The sequence below is a fragment of the Schistocerca cancellata genome, chromosome 11 (genome assembly GCF_023864275.1).
Source record: "Schistocerca cancellata isolate TAMUIC-IGC-003103 chromosome 11, iqSchCanc2.1, whole genome shotgun sequence".
Lineage (NCBI taxonomy): Eukaryota > Metazoa > Arthropoda > Insecta > Orthoptera > Acrididae > Schistocerca > Schistocerca cancellata.
The window spans coordinates 31,919,753-31,942,857 of record NC_064636.1 but is presented as its reverse complement, the minus strand read 5'-3'; the positions used below and the strand labels follow the sequence as shown (position 1 = coordinate 31,942,857).

The window sequence follows — 23,105 nt, the reverse complement described above, 5'->3', positions numbered from 1 at the left end:
ACTAGTTCTTAATCATAAATATTTTTAAACATTGTTTCTGCATACAGTCAAATAATTTTCGATTTATTATGCTATTTCATTACTATTCATCATACAAAATTTATTGTTATTACCTATGTAACTGTTAAGTAAAGTAAAAAATAGTGTATGTGTGAAACCCTGGTCCCTTATGGGATCAGATTTGATAGATGAATAAATATATAAAATAACAATAAGTAAAGTATAAGATTTTATTGAATTCATGGCAACCTGACGAACATTAAAATTTGAAGAGTAATGTAGATGGCAAAAAAGAGGACATTTCCATTAGACTCAATTAACAGCTCACTTTGTAAATTGTGTGTGCGTTTCTGGCAGCCATGATAGCACAGTTATAAGCTGTCTATTCACCAGTTTCCAAATGTTTCACGAATCTGAAAAGTGCATAGGAATTCTAAATGGTATAAAGATGCAGTAGGAAAGTCAAGTAATTTTTTAAAATTGTGATGCACAAAACTAAGAATGTAGAAGAACTAGTCAGTTTGAACCTTGCTAGATTGGTACAAATTAGTCACACTAACTAGAAATCAGTTGTTTCTCTCCCAGTGTTTGGGTGCATTACATGACATGCCTTTAAGAGGAAAAACAAATTCAAATGGTGTTTTTGATATTACGTTAATTGCTACTAATTCAGGTTAGGGTTTACGGTGACTGGTATTAATATTGAATGAAATGACAAGTTTAGTTACCAGGTAATAGCTAGTAACAGTGAACTTGCAGTTTTTGTTGATTCACTGTATAGTCGGGTGGTGAAACACTGTGGAAACATTTTGAAATTGCCTTAAAACTGTCACCTCTTTTTCTCATGGAAACCAAAATGGCTTCGATTCTGAAACAAACTTTACTGTTTGTACATTATCCTACATGCTGTGCATGAGTGAGATCATGACATGGTTTCCACATAAATCGCTTTGGAAATTGATGTTGGAGCTTATAGTGGAGGTTCAAATACAGATCTTGTAAAAATAAGTAGACTCTCTGAGGCTACTGCAGGCACAGAATATTTTGAACCTTTGGGTGGACGCCAGTGGGGTTGTAAGAGTCCGGCAATTGAACTGCATTATGGCTTGTAACGACACAGATGGAACATTACCAACACTCTATGACAAAGGAAACAACGCACCATGAAATAACTACCTGAATGGAACGGAGATTGGTAGATGTAATGTACATGTAAAGACAAACGAATAATTACAATTTTAGAAAAATTGGATGATTTTTTCATGAGAAAGAGCTTAATAAGTTGAGCAAGTCAATAACGTGTTGTTCCACCTATGGCTCTTATAGAAGCAGTTACTCAGCTTGCCACTGACTGACAGAGTTGTTGGCTGTCCTCCTGAGAGATATTGTCCAAACTGTGTCCAGGTGGTGTGTCAGACTGTCAGAATCCTGAACTGAATGGTGGGATGTGCCAATAATGCTCCAAATGATCTCAATTGGGAAGATAGCCAGCGATCGTGCTGGCCAAGATGTGGTTTGGCAAGCATGAAGACAAGCAATGGAAACTCCTGCCATGTGCAGGCGGACATTATCTTGCTGAAATGCAACTGTAGGACGGATTGCCATGAAGGGCAAGTAAATGGGGCGTACAATATCGTCGATGTACCGCTGTGATATAAGGGTGCTGTGGATGACAACCAAAGGAGTCCTATTATGAAATGAAATGGCATCCTCAGACCATCACTCCTGGTTGTCGGGTCATATGCTGGACGACAGTCAGGTTGGTATCCTATAGCAATCTGGACTATCTTCAGACATGTCTCCAGCCTGGAATACCATTGACTTCATTAGAATCATCTTCAGTGATGAGTCTTACTTCCAACTGTGCCCCAATGGCGAGTGAAACCGTGTCTGGAGATGCCCTGGACAGCATTGGTATACCAGCCTGACTGCCACCCGCCATATTGGACGACAGCTGGGAGTAATGGTCTGGTGTGACATTTCGTTTTGTAGCAGGGTCCCTCTGGTTGTCGCCTGCCGCATACCTACAGCACAGCCGTATGTGACGATATTCTACACCACAACCTAGTGGACTGGGTCCTCCAAAGAAAGGAGTTGTGTTGCACCATGGCTTCAGCTGGTGTGACATTAAGAAACTATGACCAACTTAACAGGCAACATCACAGCAGGGGTGATATAAGAGGCATCAGCAATAAGACTGAATAAGCACTCTTGCAAAAGGAACTGCGTTCAGGCTGTGTTGAAATCTCAGAAGTTGTACCTATGTCTTATAAAAACAGAAATTATTACATTTTCCCCTTCCGAGAACATCATCAACATCATGGCTTGTTATGGAACAGACGTACTTAACAATTCTTATTCACGTAGGAATGTCGAAAAACTGCCTAGCAACTATCCACCATGTCATTGCAACCCCACCCAGGTGGTGAACTGCAGGCCTCCTGACCACCCACTGTAGAGGTCATTCACTCCAGCCTCTCCAATCCGTTCATTTTTCTTTCACAGAAGTTCATGATTAAAACCTGGTAGGCCACTGCTCTAGACAAACAAGTGAACAGGCAACCACTTTGTAGTTCTGCAAGTTTATTTTTGTAGACTGAAGAGAGTGACACCGTTTTTTTTAAAGATTTCTTCTGTGTCCACTGTTGTAGTTCCTGCTATTTGATTTACACTTTTATTGGTTTCCATTATTTGCTACTTATGTAACTGGGTATTCAACCTGCCCAGCTAGCTGCACATGTCAATGTGCCACTTTCAGGATTTGGGTATGCAAATCTACCTAAGCTCTAATTCATCTCAGGGATTAATGATGAGGGCTGCTGAACTGACCAACAAGAAGGTGGTTTTTAGGTGGTTTCCAACATTCAACCAGGTAAATATTTGGCTGATACTCATGTCCCACCTCAGATACACATATATAACAAATCATCCTAACACTTCTGCACGAGATTTATTCTGGACACATACAGATGGGGTATGTGGATATGTAGATTCTGTACCGGAGGAACGGTGGCGCCAGGAATGGCGTCCAGTCACCCACTGTTACTTAGAACTGGCAGAACCCAAACTACAATGCCAACGACCCCATCGATAAATGGGACAGAACGAAGAAGAATAACTAGAAGAAGAACAAGTAGTTGTGATTAAGCGAGTTATAATGCCTTATACTATTTAATAAAGTCATTTGCAAGTTTTTCATGGATGTTAAATTCATGGTAATGGCTATCTTTTAAATAAATGCTCTACTATCTTTTTTAGTATAGTTTCATACAAGTATTAAGTGTTATTATAATTGGTTTTGACACAACTGGTCTTCATTTTTAGTTTTTTGTGACCAGTTGAACTTATTCTCTTTTCTGACATATATATACAGCTGTTAAAAAAGTTTTAAATTTAGTCAGGATAGTGCAGTGACTGCATTTTTTGCTGTCCCTTGATGCATTACTCTACTTACAAGACACCATATCTATCCCAATATGCGGTCGTCATAACCTTACATGACTGACATTTAGACTCTGGGGCCATGTGAAAAACCCACGTTTCGTTGCCTGTGGTAATGTTCTTTAAAAATTGATCGTCTTCGTTATGATACTGATCCAAAAAAACAAGATCAGAAGCCATTCTTTCCATTATGTGTTTCTCAGTAAGTAGCCTTGAAATGCAATGTGAACACTGTTTGCGAAATATCAACTTTCCAGAGACAGCTTTGTGCAAAGTTGTTTTACCCACATTTAGAAAACTCAATTGCTAAAATAGACTTGCGAGCTGCTGGTCTTCACAAATCTTTTTGCCCACAGCTATGATGTAATCTTTTGATATCACTGATAAACAGCCTGATTGCAGTTCATTGTGGGCATTTTCCCTTCCATTCTTGAAAGCTCTCACCCATTTACACACTTTGCTGTCACTCAACACACTGGGGCCATACATCTCACGTGTCTGTCAATGAACTTCTGCTGCTGATCAAATGTTTTAAACAGTTTTCATTAATACTATAAACAGCACACAGCAACAACCATCTACTATTCGCATGGGCTCATGAACTAACAGCTCGAAATAATTTTCAGAGAATGCATTTAGGACAATTTCAGATAAGTTTTATGTGTACCTCCAGATTTAAACATTTATTTTCACCAACATATCGAGGGTAAATTAAAGTCACCACAAACTATAATTGTATGAGTAGGATAAGTGTTTGAAATTAAACCCAAGTTTTCTTGAAAGTTTCAGCAGATGTATAATCTGAATTAGGAGATCGGTAAAAGGATCCAATTATTATTTTCTTCCGGTTGCCAGGAGTGATCTCTGCCCATATGAAATCACAGGAACTAGCAACTTCAATTTCACGACAAGATAAACTCAGCAGCAGTTATAAATTTTGCCAAGAGCAGAATGTGTAAACATGTGAAACAAAAGTAGAATTTAATAATAAATCATTCTTAATATTAAGTGTATACTGAGTACTAGCAGGTAATTTCAATCTGTTCTAAATCTCAATAAAACTTTCAGTAGAAAACTGAGTAAGAATGTAGGGAAGTTAGCATAGAGAAAGCAAGTTTTGTTGTTAGGTAGTTCTTGTGCCAGAGGTGTAGGCCAACCTCTTCAGGATGAAACAGGATCATAATACAATGTCACCAATTTTTTTACACCTAGTGCTGCTCTGGGTGATGTGGCATAGGACTTAGGTTTACTTTGTAAAAACTTTAACAAGGAAGCCACAGTGATTATTGTGATTGGGCTAGACAAACGTACTGACAAATCATGAGTACAGTACAGAGTGTGATCTACAGAGATTGCATCAGCATCGGGACATACCAGTGTGAGGTTTGCATTGCTTCTGAGGCACCATGTCTGATCTCATTTGAACTCTTCTGTCATGAGAGTTGGTTGGGGACAGGATCACGTGTTGTGGTTCCTATTGATTCTCTCGTGAGGTATATTTATACTAACCATGGCCTAGAGCTTAGCAGGAAATGGAAGGGTAAACTGGCTGGGCAAATAACAGGAACTTTAAGTGGGGGGGGGGGGAGGAGGAAGCACTGCCATGAGGGGTAAAATACCAGTGGTTACAGGTGTTGGAGCAGCACCTTTTTTAGGACAGGCAGAACACAAATGAGACAAGCTCTGAAATATGTCAGGATTGAAACGAATCTTGAATATGAGAAAGAAACTAAGTAGCAGGATTCTGTGATATTGCATCAGCAAACAGAGTTGTTGGTCAAAAATTTTCATCAATCATGGGAAATTATATTTCCTCTCAGTTTTATTTCAGTCAATGTGAAATGGCAAATACTTTTAGGGCATTAAATATATGAGGACTAAGAAGTAAAATCAATGAACTATTTATCTGAATATCCAACTCAGTTGACATAATCTGCCTCTCTGAACACCATAAGACCACTGATAGAGATGTATGAAGTGTTGCAGTATTTAGGTTAGCTTATCACTTTTCTAGGACAGGGGAGTTGCCACATTCATCTGGAACTCCCCTACATTTAATAACATGGTCATTCATAAATTTTGCCTATAACAGCATGTGCAACAGAAGCAGAATTTCATATTTAATGTACATTGTCTTGAAAATTCTTTCAGTAAGAACTTATTGCAGTCAATAGCACTATCATTAAAATTAATTCATAGTGTTAACTTTCCAACTAGAACAGCTAAGGGCTTAAAGATAGGCATTGCTTATATATTTATAGAAATGTCTGATGAACAAAATTATATTATAAAACCAATAATAAGTAGCCTTGCAGACTCTGATACGCAGTTCCTTTTGCTAAATGTTAATACTGATTGGGATATAAAACCTACTAAATTTGAGTTCAAGAGTGTACCCAATAAGCCAAAAATTGATGTTTTTGGAAACTTCTCCCATACACAAATTGGACTGTTGTTTGCAATGCTCACAGCTTGAATGACAAGTACAACACTTTCATTAATAATGCCCTTCACTTATCTGAAAACTTTTTCCACCCAAAACTAATCCAGATTAAACAAAACTCTATAAAAAGCCACGAATTACTCAAGGAATAAAAGCATCCTGCTAGAAAAAAAGGAAATTTTATCTGTCAAACAGAAACAGCTCAGATGTAAATGCTATAGATCGTTATAAAACATACTGTAAAATATTGGGTGCAGTAATACGAACATCAGAGGAAATGCATTATCTGAAAAGGATAGTCACATCAAATAATCCAAAAAAAATATGGGATATAGTGAAGGAAGGGACTGGTAGAACCAGCACATAGCATTAAAACTAAATGATACACAGGTAACAGATGTGTGTAGTGTTACAGAACTTTTCAATAAGAACTTCAAAGCTGTTACTGAAATGATGGGGTACTAAGTTCAGTAGATGCTACCACAGAATATCTCAGACCAAGCACTGTAAATAACAAAAATAATATGTGTATGAAATAATATGAGTATGACCCTTACAACACCAGTAGAAATGAAGGCCACCACAAATTTCTTAAAATAAAAAAAAATAAAAATTAGTGGCTATGGTAATATATCAACATAGTTAATCAGTGTGCTCTGAGTTGACATTTTAAGTTATTTGAGTAACTAAATTTTACTGAAGTTTAGCCTTTCTAGAAGAAAGGAGGTAAAGAAATACCATCAAATATCCATCCAATATCACTTTTGCCTGCATTCTCCAAAAGTTTAGGAAATATAATACATTGCTGTCTTCTTCACCATCTGGTCATAAATAAAATATTATCTATGTCACAGTTCTAATTTCTAAATGGCTCCTATATTGAGAAGGCTATCTACACATACATTCACAATATGCTTAATTCATTAGAAAATAAATTACAGGCTATTGGTATATTTTGTGATCTGTCAAAGTCATTTGATTGTGTAAATTGCCACATCCTATCAAATAAACCAGAATTTTATGGTGTAACAAGAAATTGTGCAAAATGATTCAAATCCTATATGTCTGACAGAAAATAAATAGTGTCAATAGGGAAGAGACGTGTGTTAAGCTATCAGGCATCATCCATCTAGGAACCAGGTCCTTACTTTTTCTTATGTATTCCAATGATATTTCATTAGTAACATTACCAGATGCTAAGTTTGTTTCGTTTGCAAATGATACAAAAATTGCAGTAAACATTAAATCAAGTATAGCCTTTGAAAGGTCGGCTAATTAAATTTTCATGGACATTAATAAATTATTTCTAGCCAATTGTCTGTCACTAAACTTTGAAAAAAAAACATGCTATCTGCAGTTCAGAACTTGTATAATGTTTTCTCCAGTATATGCCTAAAATATGATGACTATCCGATAGAAGAAACTGACAGTGTTAAATTCATGGCCTTACACCTTAATGATGACTTAACAAAGAGGAGCATACCACAGAACTGCTGAAGTACCTAAATAAATCTCTACTTGCTATGCAAATGTTGTCAGACATAGGTGATATAAAAATAAAAAAGCTAGAGCACTATGCTTAATTTAATTCCATTATGTCATACAGAACTGTTTTCAAGCCAAGCTCACGTTTTCTGAGCGCAAAAATCCACAGTATGGATTATTTGTCAAGTGAACTCAAGATCGACTTGCAGAGGGACTTTTAAGAAACTGAAGATACTAAGGCTGCTTCCCAATACATTCATTCCTTAATGAAATTTGTTATTAAAATATATTTTTCAAAAAAAGAACAGGTCAATTCGTGGAATCAAAACTAGAAAGAAGAAGTACACATTTTCAGCAACATGCCAGCAGCCATAAAAAGTTTAACTAATAATTAAGTTCAGTTTGAGAAGAGTCAAAGGGTTTATTTGTGGAGAACTCCTACTCCATTGATGGACTTCTTAGTAGAACCAGTTGGTGTGTATATGTTATTAATAATATCACATAATATGAATAATGCATACAATCTGATTTCTGAAAAAAATTTTGTGCTGAAACGCGATCTTTATAAATAAGTTCTGTAGCCTGTTATTATTTCATGATGTCTATCTACAATAGCTTATGAATTATCATATGCACATATGTTTACTGAACATTTAATATTTGGTGACAAGTTTCAAATCCTTTTAAATATAAATATGCTTAAATTTTTTTTTTCTTTTTTGACTGGTTTCCCATTTGCAAAGGCAATTTCATTTGGGATTTGTGGAAGGTACATTATTATACCTTTTCATATTTTGTAAATATTTATTCTGTATTCTTGTTTTCTGAGATGTTCCACATCCCAGAGAATCTTCTTACTATGGATCAGTTGGAATGCAAAATACCTCACATCACATGCACTGCTACAGCAGTGTTGATTTGATGGATTGAAGTCCAAGGGCAGTACAGAGATCTTAAAAAACCTAGAATAGCCTAATATTCTATTAATAATGAGTTAGAAGAGGTGTGAAGGAAGCCATAAGTGCCTCCCAAACCTATCTGCACATAGACACTTGTCGGTCTTGTTCTTTTGTAACTTACTTCTGCTACGGCGGAGATGGTTTAAGCCATCTGTAACAGCCTCTCTTGTGTTTTATCTCTGCTACAGAGCAGATGGCCCACCGGCTGCTCTTGAGACTGGCAACTCCATCTTTCTGAGGGCCTCAATGCAAACTATAACACCCACAGGCCTGTTCGACAACAATTATGATTCTCAATCATCCCTCACACGACTGCCAACCCTATCCTGCCCTCAATCCACTTGGTGTTCTGTAAACTGCAACCACTCCTAAACTTCCAGGAATGAGATTCCATGCTGATGTTTCAAGAGTTTTCCTTATTTTGACACTCCACCTGAAACTGCCGCTATCCATCATCCATTTTGGTGTTTGCTAGGTTTTCACTTACAAAAGTGCTGGTATTTTCCGTCTTGTCCTCTTGTTCCCATTAGAAGGAATGTGAAACTGAGTTTCTACTGAGTGCATATTTCCACGTGAAAAGTGAAGAGATCTTATGCTGTGGTTGTTGTTCTATATCTGCTCAATTATATTCAAGATCCAGTGTTGGATATGTTTAATTTTTAGTATCACTGTACCAAAAGCCTTCTACTGTCATTGCTTCCACTAACAAATGAATTTGTTTTTCTCACTGGACAGTTATTCAAACAGACTGCATAGTTATTTAAACCAAATGAGGTTATTCTCTTAGACGAAGCCTTAACTCTTTCTGAAGAGAAAACCGCTACTGGTTGTAATGTGGATACTTAAGAAGTCTAATACCCCCCATTATATCAACATTTGTCAAACATCAACTTATCAGAATATAATGAAATAGATTTATCTTACAGAACTGCCACAATGATATACTTTCTGTACATACAATGTCTAAATCTCACAACTCTATGATGTGCAATGAACTGTAACCAAAGATGTGAAACTACATACAAGTGCAACTCTATAGCTCCATTTTGTACAAATTAACAGGGATGAATACATGTGTGAGCTACACCTGTATCCCTATGTGGCACCCAAGTTAACTTACCATTACTCATCATACATAATTAATAAAGTGATGAAGGATTTCATTTAATCATGTTAAACAAATGATTACTTCATAAACCTAAATCACAGGGTCATTTTCATAGAACAAACATTTACACACTGAATCCAAATGAGTAACATAAATGTGAATGAACAAATGCTTTTTGGAGTCAAGAATAGTTATTTTGATCTTGAAATGTAACCAGTCTCATCTTTCAACAAACTGCATTCATTCAAGTAATTCCAAACGAAAAGAACTGCAATTCTGCAAAGGACAATATCTAAATTATACTCAATTTGGACACAATTCCACAATAATGTTAGTCAAAATACTTTTGCCTGATGTCCGATCATATGGATCATGCTGCCTTTAAACAGAACTACTTCAACCAGAAGTGCCACGTGGTGCTGAGCTAACTTATCAAACAGCAACTGCTAATGATTCTTCTTAGTAATTTTAGGTGGGCTACAAGTTTGGCTGTAGACGTATGTTGTTCTTATGAAATAAACAACTATGAAATAGACAACGTTTTTTAAAATTAGTTACTTAACATTCAGTTACAAAGTAATTCTCACACAGTGAATCTTTGTACCTCCAATGACAGATTTCGCTAGCAAGTGCAAGATAAGTGTTTGGTAATGGTTGTTACGGCACTAATGATATTTGACAGAAATTTCAACTGAAACATGAAAAAATGGTCAATACACCACATGATGCTGATGATGATGATGACGACGATGACGACACTGATCAGTTATTCATAATATTTGTTTCAGTCTTATTATCTAAGTACCACTAAAAAAAATAGAATTTCATTTGGAAAAAGTAATAGTGTCTAAACTTCAGTCCATTTTGTCATTTAAAATTCTATTTGATTATGCTACCACTTTTTACTGCATTCACTCTATTGAGGAATTCCGTATTATCATATACAGTGATGGGACTGTTAAAATGGAAGAGTTATATGCCAGAATGTAAGCTTCAGTATGAGTAGTGCCATCATAAGTTCCTGCATTAGAGGCTCTGTTCTTACTTGAGTAACAATGATTATATCTGTCATTTCTGCAAGTCATTACTGAGAAAACAACATACAGTCTATTATTACTAAAATAAAAGATCCACAAATAGAAAATTATGCAGAAATGTGTAAGTAAATAGCTGGACCGAATATTGTAACAAAATTATCATAAGGAAAATTACATAATTTTGAATATAATCATTTTAAATCCCAGTCACAACCAAAATTTGTTATGTGTGTATGAAGAACGAGAAACCATAAATAATAAATATTTAAAAGCCACTGTGATAGTATAGACGGAAACACATTATTATGTTGCAAGATCTATAATGATAGAAACGTTCTCACTTCACTAGCTGAAAGCAATGCAAAACTGAAAAATGCCTATCACTTAATGATAAGTATCTTAGATTACGAGTATGACAAAATGTAACTAGCCACATGTTTTGCAGCAGCAAGAAAAAGATAGGAAACCAAAAATTGACCATAAAAATAAACATTTTTATATATAGGGTGTTCAAAAAGTCTCTCTACACGTGCTGCATGCTGCAGTGAATATACCAAAATGAAACTCAGTGAAATACAAGTTATTAATTTTTAAATATTCATTTTTACTGAGATAAACGAAGCAGTGGAATGTTGGGAGAGTCCACTTGGAGGGAAGTAACCCAGACAGGCGACCAATCATACAGCATGTGCAGCTAACAATCACACGGAACTGCAGGGAGACTTTTTGAACACCCTATATAACAGAACTGTAATGAGAGATTTCTGGAAACATCACTTTTAATCACAAAAATAAAAGAAAATATACACTAAGAATTAATTTTTAATCTATACAGCAGACACAATTAAAAAGAAGACAAATAAAAACAAAGCTATTACAAAGAAAGATCATTTGATGTATTTGCTTATTACATTGAAAATTATGCATCTGATTACGTTTCACACCCAGTGATAATGTCACCTAGTGATAATGTTTCAAATATCCTTTTGTTTTATACAATCAACTGGAATTATAGTTTAACTCTAGATGAGGCAGTACTTTCAAGTCTGTTTTTGTTCTGCCTTCACACAGTATCCAAAACTAAAAAAATATATAAGATTTAATGCATAAAACCAATCTTCATTATGTAATCATCATGTACAGAGCTTTGGAACACACACAAAGCATTTCACGAGAAATACAGCTCCTAACATGAGAGTAGAGTATTAGTATAAGGTGTAAACAGGCATGATAAATAAAATGTAACAAATGGCAGAGTATTATAGCCTGGTACCTGAGTATGAGTATCTCACAAGCTATGAGTCTTATGCCTGTTCATGTGCTACTATTGTCAACCTCTATGGAAGTTGGCTGACAGATGGTGAAACCACAAGCTGACAATAAGGTGTAAGACACTCACACCTCTCCAATGAACTTGAGGGTAAGAGGTCTGCCCATTCTGTACAGTGAGATAGGCAGCAATCTGTGTCAAATATGAGGATGCAGACATGGTGCAGGCTCAAGTGTTCAGAACCACACAATTCAGCAGGGACTGTTGAAGGAGAGGGTTCAATGCATATAATGGCCACATATTCATAGGTTGATCCAACAACACTGTCTATTACAATAGCAGAGGAAATCGGATTATCGAAATTGGATTGCAAATCAATGGAAACATGTCTCTTTTTCAGATAAGCGACACTCTTTGTTACACTAGGTCAATAATGGTACCAAGATCCACCTTTAATGAGGTGAATAGTTGCTTGCAATACGCACAACACAACAGAAGCAGGAAGATGGAGACAGTTTATGCTGTGGATAACATTTACTTCGGTTACCATGGGACAGGTAGTTATAATTGAAGGCCCCAGGACGACAGTGAACTACATGAACATTACTGCAAACAATGTGCATGTCTGAAGTCCTCCATGATGGTCATGGTGTCTTCTAGCAGGATAATTATCCAAGTGACAAGAGCAGAACTGCACTAAAATGATTTGAGCAATGTTATAACTTTAGTCTTGGTCATCCAATTCACCTCATGAGAGGCCGATCACACACATCAAGGATACTACTGGGCACCAGCTATGTATCCACAAACCACCAGCCTACAATTTATGGGAATTGTGTGTAGACATATAGCCCAACATACTACTGGAAACCTACCAAAGAATCGTTGAGTTCACATCATGTCAAAGCACTGCTGTATTGCAATCTGAAGGTTGAGTAAAATGCTAACATGCAGCAGATCACAATTTTTTACTTACCACTGCATATCTACCATTATCAAACAGATTGAAATGGAGGATAAGCACAAAAAATGGATACTTAATTACATACATTGTACTACTGTTAAGAAAGTGAATCTATGTCCAATACTTGAATAATTATCAGATTTTTCTGACCTTTCTCTTCTTCACTAGCCTGAGTGAAGAATGTGCTACAAACATTACATTTTTTGCTGTCTCTAGGGATACTTTCATTATCTTTCCAATAATGAACAACAAACGAATACATTTCCTTGGCATATCTAGGGTCCTGATTACTGCATGGTATTTATTTGTAAAAGATTTCACTAAATGAACGAACTTCTGGTATCAAGTATGACTAAAGCATAGCAACATTATTCACAAAAAAAGTCACAACTATGTGATTCATCTGTAGGAACTTTGTGAATATCTTCTTTAAAATGTCAAACTGCAGAAATGTATTAGTCATATTTGCGATCCCTCGCTAGCACATATCAGTACATGCCTCTTCAGAATTCTAGCACATGTTAAGGATTTATCACACAACAAATTTGCAACATCTCCCAATACACATACCTGTATGGATCTTGATAACATCTGCTAAATAAATTTATTTGTGCCGAGAACTATATTTGTGAGGTCCCTTTCTAGTGTGTATTAACACATGTTTATTGCGATTACCTGACTGAGTAAATAACTTTCCGCAAACACTACATTTGTGTGGTCTCTCACCAGTGTGGATTATTGCGTGGGCCTTCAGATTACGCAAGTGAATAAAAGACTTTCCACAGACATCACATCTGTGAGATCTCTTTCCGATGTGTATTAGTTCATGTTTCTTGAGCGTACCCGACTCAGTAAATGATTTGCCACAAACATCGCATTTGTGCGGTTTCTCTCCAATGTGTCTTCGAATGTGGGTCCTGAGGTTACTCAACACAGTGAAACATTTGCCACATGTATCACATTTGTACTCTCTCTTTCCTGTGTGGAGTAATGCATGGGTCTTGAGATTACCCAACAAAGCAAAAGATTTGCCACAGGCATCACATTTGTGAGGTCTACTTCCAGTGTGTACAGACATATGATTTTTTAGAGTCCCTGACTCCGTAAAAGATTTTCCACAAATATCACATTTGTGAGGCCTGTGTCCTGAATGAATTAAGGCGTGATTCTTGAGATTACTGGACTGAGTAAAAGATTTGCCACAAATAACGCATCTGTGAGGTCTCCTTCCAGTGTGTATTAATGTGTGTTTTCTTAAAGTACTCAAATCAGTAAAACATTTGCCACAAACATCGCATTTGTGGGGTCGCTGTCCAGTGTGTATCAAGACATGTTTCTTTAGATTAACCAACACACAAAATTTTTTGCCACAAACTCTACATTTGTGTGGTCTCTCCCCAGTATGTGTTAATGTGTGGGTTTTAAGATTACTCGATCCAGTAAAAGTTTTGCCGCAGATATCACATAAATGGGGTTTCTTTCCTGTGTGTGTAAAGGAATGGATCTTCAGAGAACCGCGTACAGTAAAAGATTTGCCACAGGTTTCACATTTATGAGGTTTCTTTCCGGAGTGTATTAATACATGTTTCTTGAGATTGCACGACTGACTAAATGATTTTCCACAAACATTGCATCTGTGTGGTCTTACACCAGTATGTACTAACGAATGGGTCTTGAGATGATCCGACCGAGTAAAACATTTGCCGCACTCATCACATTTGTGCAATCTCTTCGCAGGAAGTAAAACAGTGTGGACATTGACATTACCACTTGTACCTAAGGTTTCACAATCACCACTCCTGTCTGCCACCCCTGTAGGAAGTGTCACTGTATGGATGTTAGATGTGTCATTAAAAGATTTCTTCAAAGGTTCCAAAGTTTCCTTGGATGAAGTCTGCTTCTCCATGGCAGAAACTGTTCTTTGATTTTCCAAGACGATAATATTTTCATGGTCTTCACTGTAGTCATATTTCTCATTATTGCCTGCAGATAAAAATTCATCACACTCACTCATTTTCAAATGTTTGTCCAACCTATCAATACTGGGAAATACCTCACCACAGGACTTACAAATGTATGCAGGAACCTGCACACCATCAATGTGGGTGAAGACATGCATTATAAGTCTGTATTTTGTAGGGAAGCTCTGCAGACAGAAACTACAGCTGAACGTATCAAATTCCATTCCCCTTGAACTATAACTTAATCTGGTGGCGAATAAGGTGTCTTCTTGTGACGTTAATCCTTCTATATGAGTACCGCATGTGGCGAAATTTGTTGATTTCTCTGTGTCTGTCTCCATCTCATCAAGGACCACTCCTTGACCAACCGTTTCTTGAAAAGTAATGTCACCGCTCTCAATAGTACTTTGAATTAACCTGAAGCATAAGGGGAAAGGCGTTACATGTTAATTTGTAAGATGAATAAAAACAACATTTCAGCATCCACAAAAGTAGGACTACAAGCGAAAAGTAACAAAAAAGTTATGGACAGTAGAAATTACTTAGTCGGTGAATTTGATTACAATTATCAAGATATTGTACAAGAGTGAAAAAGTTTTCCTAAGGTCAAACCCTTTTATAAATAAAACAACTAGAAGAATATCAAAATGACAGTCCTAATTCACTGCTTATTTGTTTTGCAAAAAAATTTTGTTGGTACTGTAGCTTACAATTCTCCCAACATCGTTAAAATACTGTTCTGCAAACTAATGGACCACACCAAAATATTACAGTTGTCAAAATCATATCCCCCAACTTACTACAAATTAGTTTGCTTGTATGACAAATACCAACAGCTAAAGAAAAACACAAAAAGAAATTAATCAAGATTTTAAAACACAAAAATTAAATAGGCTTATTAGCGCTTATTTCTTTGTATTGGAAAACATTTTCAGCTTTGGATAGAAATCTTTCACATCTACCAACTCAACTATTTTGCGAAGTAAAAATGCATGTTTGGCTATTTGATTTAAAGCGAACCAATTACTACCGTAAGCTGCAACATTTTTTTTTTTTTTGTAGGTAGTGGCCAACGGCTGTACATAAATAGGGAATAATATCTGGTCAATAAATGCAAAAATATTTACGTAAATTTATGCGCTGAGAATAAATATGAGTGACACATCAGCACATTGATCCAACATTAGACTTGCAACCTATGTGAAGCCCTGTCTAAATGGATGTACTGTTTGACAGGAAGGGTACTATTGTTAGCTTGCCAAAACATATACAGCCACTATTGTAAATTATCTTTACAACCTCTGAACATCTGGTCAACTGGGATACAAAAACATCCTTAACTGAATCGCACACAGGTGCCAATGGGAACATCATCATCAATCAGGCACAGTGGAGTCTACCATACTATGCTAGTGGTGAGTAATGGCACCAGGTGCTTATGATATTCCTGTGGTATCTGGATGCAGTCAGTCATACCAACTGCTGTAATCCCATTTCAGCTGAATAGAAATATGACATCTTCAAGCTTCCTTGTGAGTGCATTATATGTGCTTGTGTTTGGTGGGGAGGGGATGATTAGGAGAATGCATGCGTTTGTGCAGATGTGTGCTACTATTAGTCTTCTATACAGATTTTTGCTTCTAACGTTTTTTTTCTGCTTGATGGATATATAATTTTTTTGGCATGTTATCTGGGAAATGCTGAGCAGCTGTCTTCGATACATTTTCAGCTCTTTATATCTCATTTTAAATATTCTTGATACTTTTTCTGTATATTGACTTTTAGAGCTCTGTTACTGCAAGAGTAAGTTATTATATTTCTATTTTTGCATATTTACATGCTGCTGTCTTGGGTTTGGAGATGTGTTTATGTAAAGTTTCAATTGTTCTCTAACTGATGTAAAGGTCTTTTGACTATGTTACTCAACATGTGTTAACTTGTATGCATAAGACTTTAATAACATTTTAAGTGTCCCCATTATTGATACTCTTGTGGTAGCGATTTATATATTATTATTATGTGGACTTTTACTACTTGTGCCCTATTTTATTTTGTAGTTGTAATTTTATTTTAGTAGTCTCAGTACTATTAGTAGGTCTTTGCCACTGGTCCACAGTAATTCATTCGGATATATTTGTTTACTAAGTGGGAGACTATGCTTTAGCAGGATATACCTCAGCTACACCTGTGTTTGACTGTTTGGGTAATTCAATTATATATGTTGATGTGGACTTGCTGCTGAAGCTGGAAGTGAGGATTTTTTTAATGTAAAGTGAACCTTATGTAAGTTGAACTCATTGTGAATTTCTGTCTACATCCTCTCTCAGTATGACTCACTCCTACCCCTTCCTCTACTAAATGCAACAAATTACAATATGAAGAAACTGACCCCTTCTCATGTTTTTTTTTTTTTTACTGGACATTATATGTCATTCATGTACCTACACTTACACATCAGTATAGAACTAGTTAACCTGCTTAGAATAGCACTGTGATATTGGCACCATACATAACAAATTGTTCTTTAAGGAAACTCACAATAAAATGTGCTGATGTCTAAAATCCCCAGTCGCCAAGTTTACGTACATTAAATCTCATTGGTTACTGTATTCTCTATTTAAAAGAATGCACCTACCAAGTATAGTCTATGGAGGTACATTTCTTATACAGTTGGTGTGAGGTGGCCAAGTTATACAGAATAAATAGTAGTGAAACCAGGGTAAACATGGCTCAAAACAGCTCCTGCTTTCAGAATCCATATATGTCAGGTGCTGACTACCCACCTAAGAGTACTCTAAACATAACTGCTAAAAGTGCCGCCAACACAATTACTCACACACTTGTACAGGATGCTATTGGCTTAGGGAAAGTCAGTGTATTTTAGCTGTCATAACTTTACTCAGTTATGCGTGGCCTCCTTTGTAACAGACATCCATCAACTGCTGTCAAAGTTTACAAAATGACTTATGAGAAACTATATTGTTACTATAGTTAATTATGTTGTGATATTCTATGATATGAAGTGTGTAATTCCTGAAGTTAAGGCTGTTGTAATATTAACTGTGCAATTAAAAAGTCAATGACAATACCATGGAAAAATGTTATTTTATGCCAAATTCTGTGACTGCTTGATAATGGCCAAATCATTCCACACATTTCAGTTGCATGACACACCTTCATACATGAACCATTGACTCTGCTAAAGTGGTGTGGCTTGCATTCCTTAATGAAACAGATAACCACTCTGGTGGGGTGCTAGGGAAGGTCCACAGAAATATATGACTACTGAAGAGGGCCGCCAGCCTTTGCAGTAGTTGGAGGGGCTGTGGTTTGGATGACTAAATGATCTGGCCTTGCACCATTAGACAACACGGTCCTGATACACTGGCATCCAAAGTTAAAGCAACAGATCATTCCCATATCTCATTCATAATATAATCACACAAACTGTCAACGGAAGTCCGTACAATCATGTTCTGTATGGAAGATGGCATTACGGGCAACAGACAATTATGCCAATGATTACGTCAGGGTACCTATCAAATGGGATAGTGTTTGCCACGTAGTCCCACATCCACAACTGCTGCATATACAGCCACAACGGTGCAGTATGGCACAGAGAAGATGCCTACCAAACTCTCTGTGCTGGAGAGCCATGGAAAAAATGGAAGCAGGACAGTCTCAAACTGATGTGGCCCTATGGCTTAATGCAAAGCACTCTGCTGTTCCTGAATGTGACGACAGTTTATAGAGACTTAAACTTCATCCCAAAGACCATGACATGGCTGACTACATGTGAAATCAGAAAGAGAGTACCTTTATTTGACTGTAAGGGCACTATGGCACCGCCTTAGTACTGCATGGCAACTGGAATCTGACCTCGCAGCATCCACTTGATGCGATGTATCAGGGCAAACAGTGTACAGAGACCTGCTGCATGTGTACCTCTGAAGTGTCTTCATGGAAGAGAACATCTAGAGCAGAGTCATTAACATGCCACCTGGACCATCAAACGCTGACCCAAAGTTCTTTTGACAGTTGAGTCCTGATTTGGACTGGAGAGTGATTCTCAATGGATTGACATCTAGAGTGAGTGGGGAACTCAACTTCTGGGCCCAAACATTGTGGAAAGATATTTGTACTGAGGAGGATCCCTAATGGTGGCGCCAGGGATAACATTGACCACTCAAATACCTCTTCATGAAATTCTACAGGCAAGGTTTAACTGCTGTCAGGTATCGTGACAAGATCTTGGGATCTATGTGTGGTTGTTGTGAGGTGCTGTGGGTTCAGACTTCTTATTGAGGGACGATAATGCTTGACTTCATAGAGCACAGGTGGTTGATGTTTCCTTAGAAACGGAAGGCGCTGCATGCATGGTGTGACCTGCTCACTCTCCTGATTTGAATCCCATAGAGCATGCCTAGGATGCATTAGGAAGACAGGTTGCATCATGTCAGCAACCACCCACCACTCTCCAAGACCTGCGATCAGCTATGCAGAAAGAATGGGTATTATTGCCTCAACATGAGATTGATGACATCATTCACAGCACACCCCATAATTGTCAGGCATGTATTGCTGCCAGAGGTGATGACACTGCATATTGAGCACATTAACCAGTTGTTGGAATGTGTGTGTAAATTAGTTAAGTTGGAAAAATGCAGAACATTTTGTCTATTGTTATGCATGTTGCAGCTGTTTACATTGTGGGGTTAAACAGCCCACTGGTTGCAATGGATTTTATAGTCAAATTGACCATGGCTTATATTACATACATAAAAAGTTGAGCATTACAGCTCGTCATACAATTTTAACACCAAAAATCTCTCGTATGACGAGAGCTGAAATGCTCAACTTTTTATGCATGTAATATAAATTCTGATGAAGACTCCCTTAGTTTAGGGGTCGAAAACATGGTCAATTCGACTATAAAATCCATTGCAACCAGTGGGCTGTCTTTACTACAAAAATAATTTCACACAGCTATGTTTAAAGTTCTGTATTCTTTACATTGTTTCTACTTTACTATGACTTGTTTATAATGTTTTGTGGAAAACTAAACTCAACCTTGCAAAATTTCCATTTGTTGCTTTAATTTTGGTCATCCATGTGTGTTAGTTCTGTGAACTAACAAAAGCAAGCAGAAAACTACACCTGTTATAATTCCTGAGGACATTCACCTCTCCTGTATGGTTCCATGATGGTAATGTCCTCTCAGATAAAATACTCCAACAGACAAGCAGTCTGCTATTTAGATCTCTGTGCAGGAGCTACTCTAGAGGACATCTTTTCAGGAAAAACCACTAGTATGTTTACATGTCAGAGCATGGACTGTTAAATCCCTTAATCGAGTAGGTGGGTTATAAAACATGAGAAAGGGAATGGATAGGCTGAAAATAGATATGGTAGAAATTAGTATTCTGCAGCAAGAGGGAGACAAGATTCCTGTTCAGATTAGCACAGAGTTATCACCACAAAATGAAATAGTGGTTATGCATGAGCAGGACAAATATTAGGTAAATCAAAGTGTATGAATGTGGGTAAACTATTATAAACACTATAGTGAACTCAGTATAACAACCAAGGGCTGTCCAAAATAGTATATATATCCATTAGCTTTGCCAGTGACAAAGAAACTGAAAAAATGTATGAACTCAAACCTATATAAAATTTTGAAGTGAAGCAGGGATTGACAAATAGCTTCAGAAGTTCAGATAAAGAACAGTGTAAGGGCAACGGACAAATAATTCCTTGGCTTTAAGTATGTTGTGCAAGGAAGAGCAAGCAGTGCCTAATTCAGAGGACAACTTTCTGTGCATACTGAAGTATTTTACTATAATGCCCACAGGTGTGCCATCAAATCTTACTTAGAGTTAATCGTCTGTAGTAACTAATGCTCCTTTTCCTGGTTTACAATGTTCAGATCGCAGATTTTAGCCACCCTTTGTCACAGCTTAAACTGCAGTTGTCCCTTGTCCAGTTCTAAAGGGAGACTGGATTTGAAATGTTGCAAAACTATTGATAGGACATAATTAATTTCCTTATTTTCTGAGTGTATCCTTCACAAACATTCATCTGGTAAAAGCTCATGTAACTGCTGTGTGTGGACCTACATATGTTCCTTATGGACCACTGTGAAGTGCCATTTCAATGGACTTATTTGATATGCATCACACACATTTGAGCAATATTCTAAGGTGCATCACACATTTGTTTTATAAGTGTAAACTTTGTGACCTGAATGCATTTGCCTGGTGTTCTAGCACTGGACTGTAGTCAGCTACCTCTTGAGTGAGGTCTAAGTCAATGTGACAATTCCATTTTATGTCTTCACATATAGTTATCCTCAAGAATTTATGTGAGTTGACTAATTGATTTGGAAATAATTATAACAGTCTTGATCACAAAGCACATTTATTGAAAGATGATCAGTTTTGATCATCACGTGATCATCTTCAAGATCATTATATAGGATATAAATTAGACGAATACGCGAAAAGAATTTAAAATTAGCTATAAAACTACAAAATGAAGATATACCCATTCTGATGGACAGGGTATGTATGGAGCAGGAACTGCGGAATGATAGTAGTCATCTGCTGGAGAGAGCAGTGCAGCGATTTCTTAAATACTGAAGGCTCTGCCTACAGCTGCCAGCATGAGGTCAGCATTGGCTAATCATGCATAAGTTGAGAGAATTGTGTACAAAAATATGTACTTATTTCTAAGTAAAATGCTAAAGCTAAATAAATTAATTTTACAATAAAAAAAGAAACAGCTTGTTAACACACTTATCGTCAAACAAACATAAATTCGCTGTGTATAGATTGCTGTCTAGGGGCATGTTGAAAAATTATTATAGTGGTTTCTATGAAGATGATGGAGGTCATACAAAAGATGTAGCATCAGGGTGATTTCCAAAGAGATGGCTGTCAATATCAATACACGAAGTCCACCATATGACCTCCCACAGATGTACAAGGCAGTTGTTTACCATGGAGATGGAAGATACTGATTTTGGGTAGTTTCCAGTGAAACAGCAACAAACATTGGTAAATGAAGTAAATACTGTTTCATAGATGCAGTCCCAAAATATGAGTAAGTAGTATCCACATCGTAATATTCCAGCAAATATTAACAAATATGATAGGAGAGGTTAGCAACATTGAAGGAAAAACCCATGCCCATATTTCTAAAATAAACTGGTGAAATTGAGTAGTGTCTAAAATAAATAATTTAAAATGATTTCTTGGAGAATAAATGAAAGTAAAAAATGTAGTGCTATGAGTAACCTAATACACCAATTATTTGTCATTGCAGTAATAGTTTATGAAGATGTAAGTGAAGAAATTGAATTTAAGGAAGAACTGTCATGAGGCAGTATACAGAAATAAAATAATGAAGAAGTACACTAATATGGGTCACAATAAAAAGAGTGTGGAGAAGTGTGTAAAAAAGCTTTGTACAGTTATAAAATTAGTACGTCAGAGTTGTTGTTGTGGTCTTCAGTCCTGAGACTGGTTTGATGCAGCTCTCCATGCTACTCCATCCTGTGCAAGCCTCTTCATCTCCCAGTACCTACCGCAACCTACATCCTTCTGAATCTGCTTAGTGTATTCATCTCTTGGTCTCCCCCTACGATTTTTACCCTCCACGCTGCCCTCCAATACTAAATTGGTGATCCCTTGATGCCTCAGAACATGTCCTGCCAACCGATCCCTTCTTCTGGTCAAGTTATGCCACAAACTCCTCTTCTCCCCAATCCTATTCAGTACCTCCTCATTAGTTATGTGATCTACCCATCTAATCTTCAGCATTCTTCTGTAGCACCACATTTTGAAAGCTTCTATTCTCTTCTTGTCCAAACTATTTACCGTCCATGTTTCACTTCCATACATGGCTACACTCCATACAAATACTTTCAGAAATGACTTCCTGACACTTAAATCTATACTCGATGTTAACAAATTTCTCTTCTTCAGAAACGCTTTCCTTGCCATTGCCAGTCTACATTTTATATCCTCTCTACTTCGACCATCATCAGTTATTTTGCTCCCCAAATAGCAAAACTCCTTTACTGCTTTAAGTGTCTCATTTCCTAATCTAATACCCTCAACATCACCCGACTTAATTCGACAACATTCCATTATCCTCGTTTTGCTTTTGTTGATGTTCATCTTATGTCCTCCCTTCAAGACACCATCCATTCCGTTCATCTGCTCTTCCAAGTCCTTTGCTGTCTCTGACAGAATTACAATGTCATCGGCAAACCTCAAAGTTTTTATTTCTTCTCCATGGATTTTAATACCTACTCCAAATTTTTCTTTTGTTTCCTTTACTGCTTGCTCAATATACAGATTGAATAACATCGGGGAGAGGCTACAACCCTGTCTTACTCCCTTCCCAACCATTGCTTCCCTTTCATGTCCCTCGA

At 36.9% G+C, this 23,105-nt stretch overlaps 1 protein-coding gene across 1 annotated transcript in view; it reads right to left on the bottom strand.

Annotated features, from left to right (window-relative positions):
* Positions 1-283: 283 nt before the first annotated feature.
* LOC126108570 (uncharacterized) overlaps positions 284-23,105 on the bottom strand; it is a 195,973-nt gene continuing 173,151 nt past the window's right edge. The window contains exon 8 of the mRNA XM_049913861.1: positions 284-413. Coding sequence (XP_049769818.1) covers positions 383-413 — 31 coding nt within the window. The 3' untranslated portion in view covers positions 284-382. The remainder of the gene's footprint in view (positions 414-23,105) is intronic.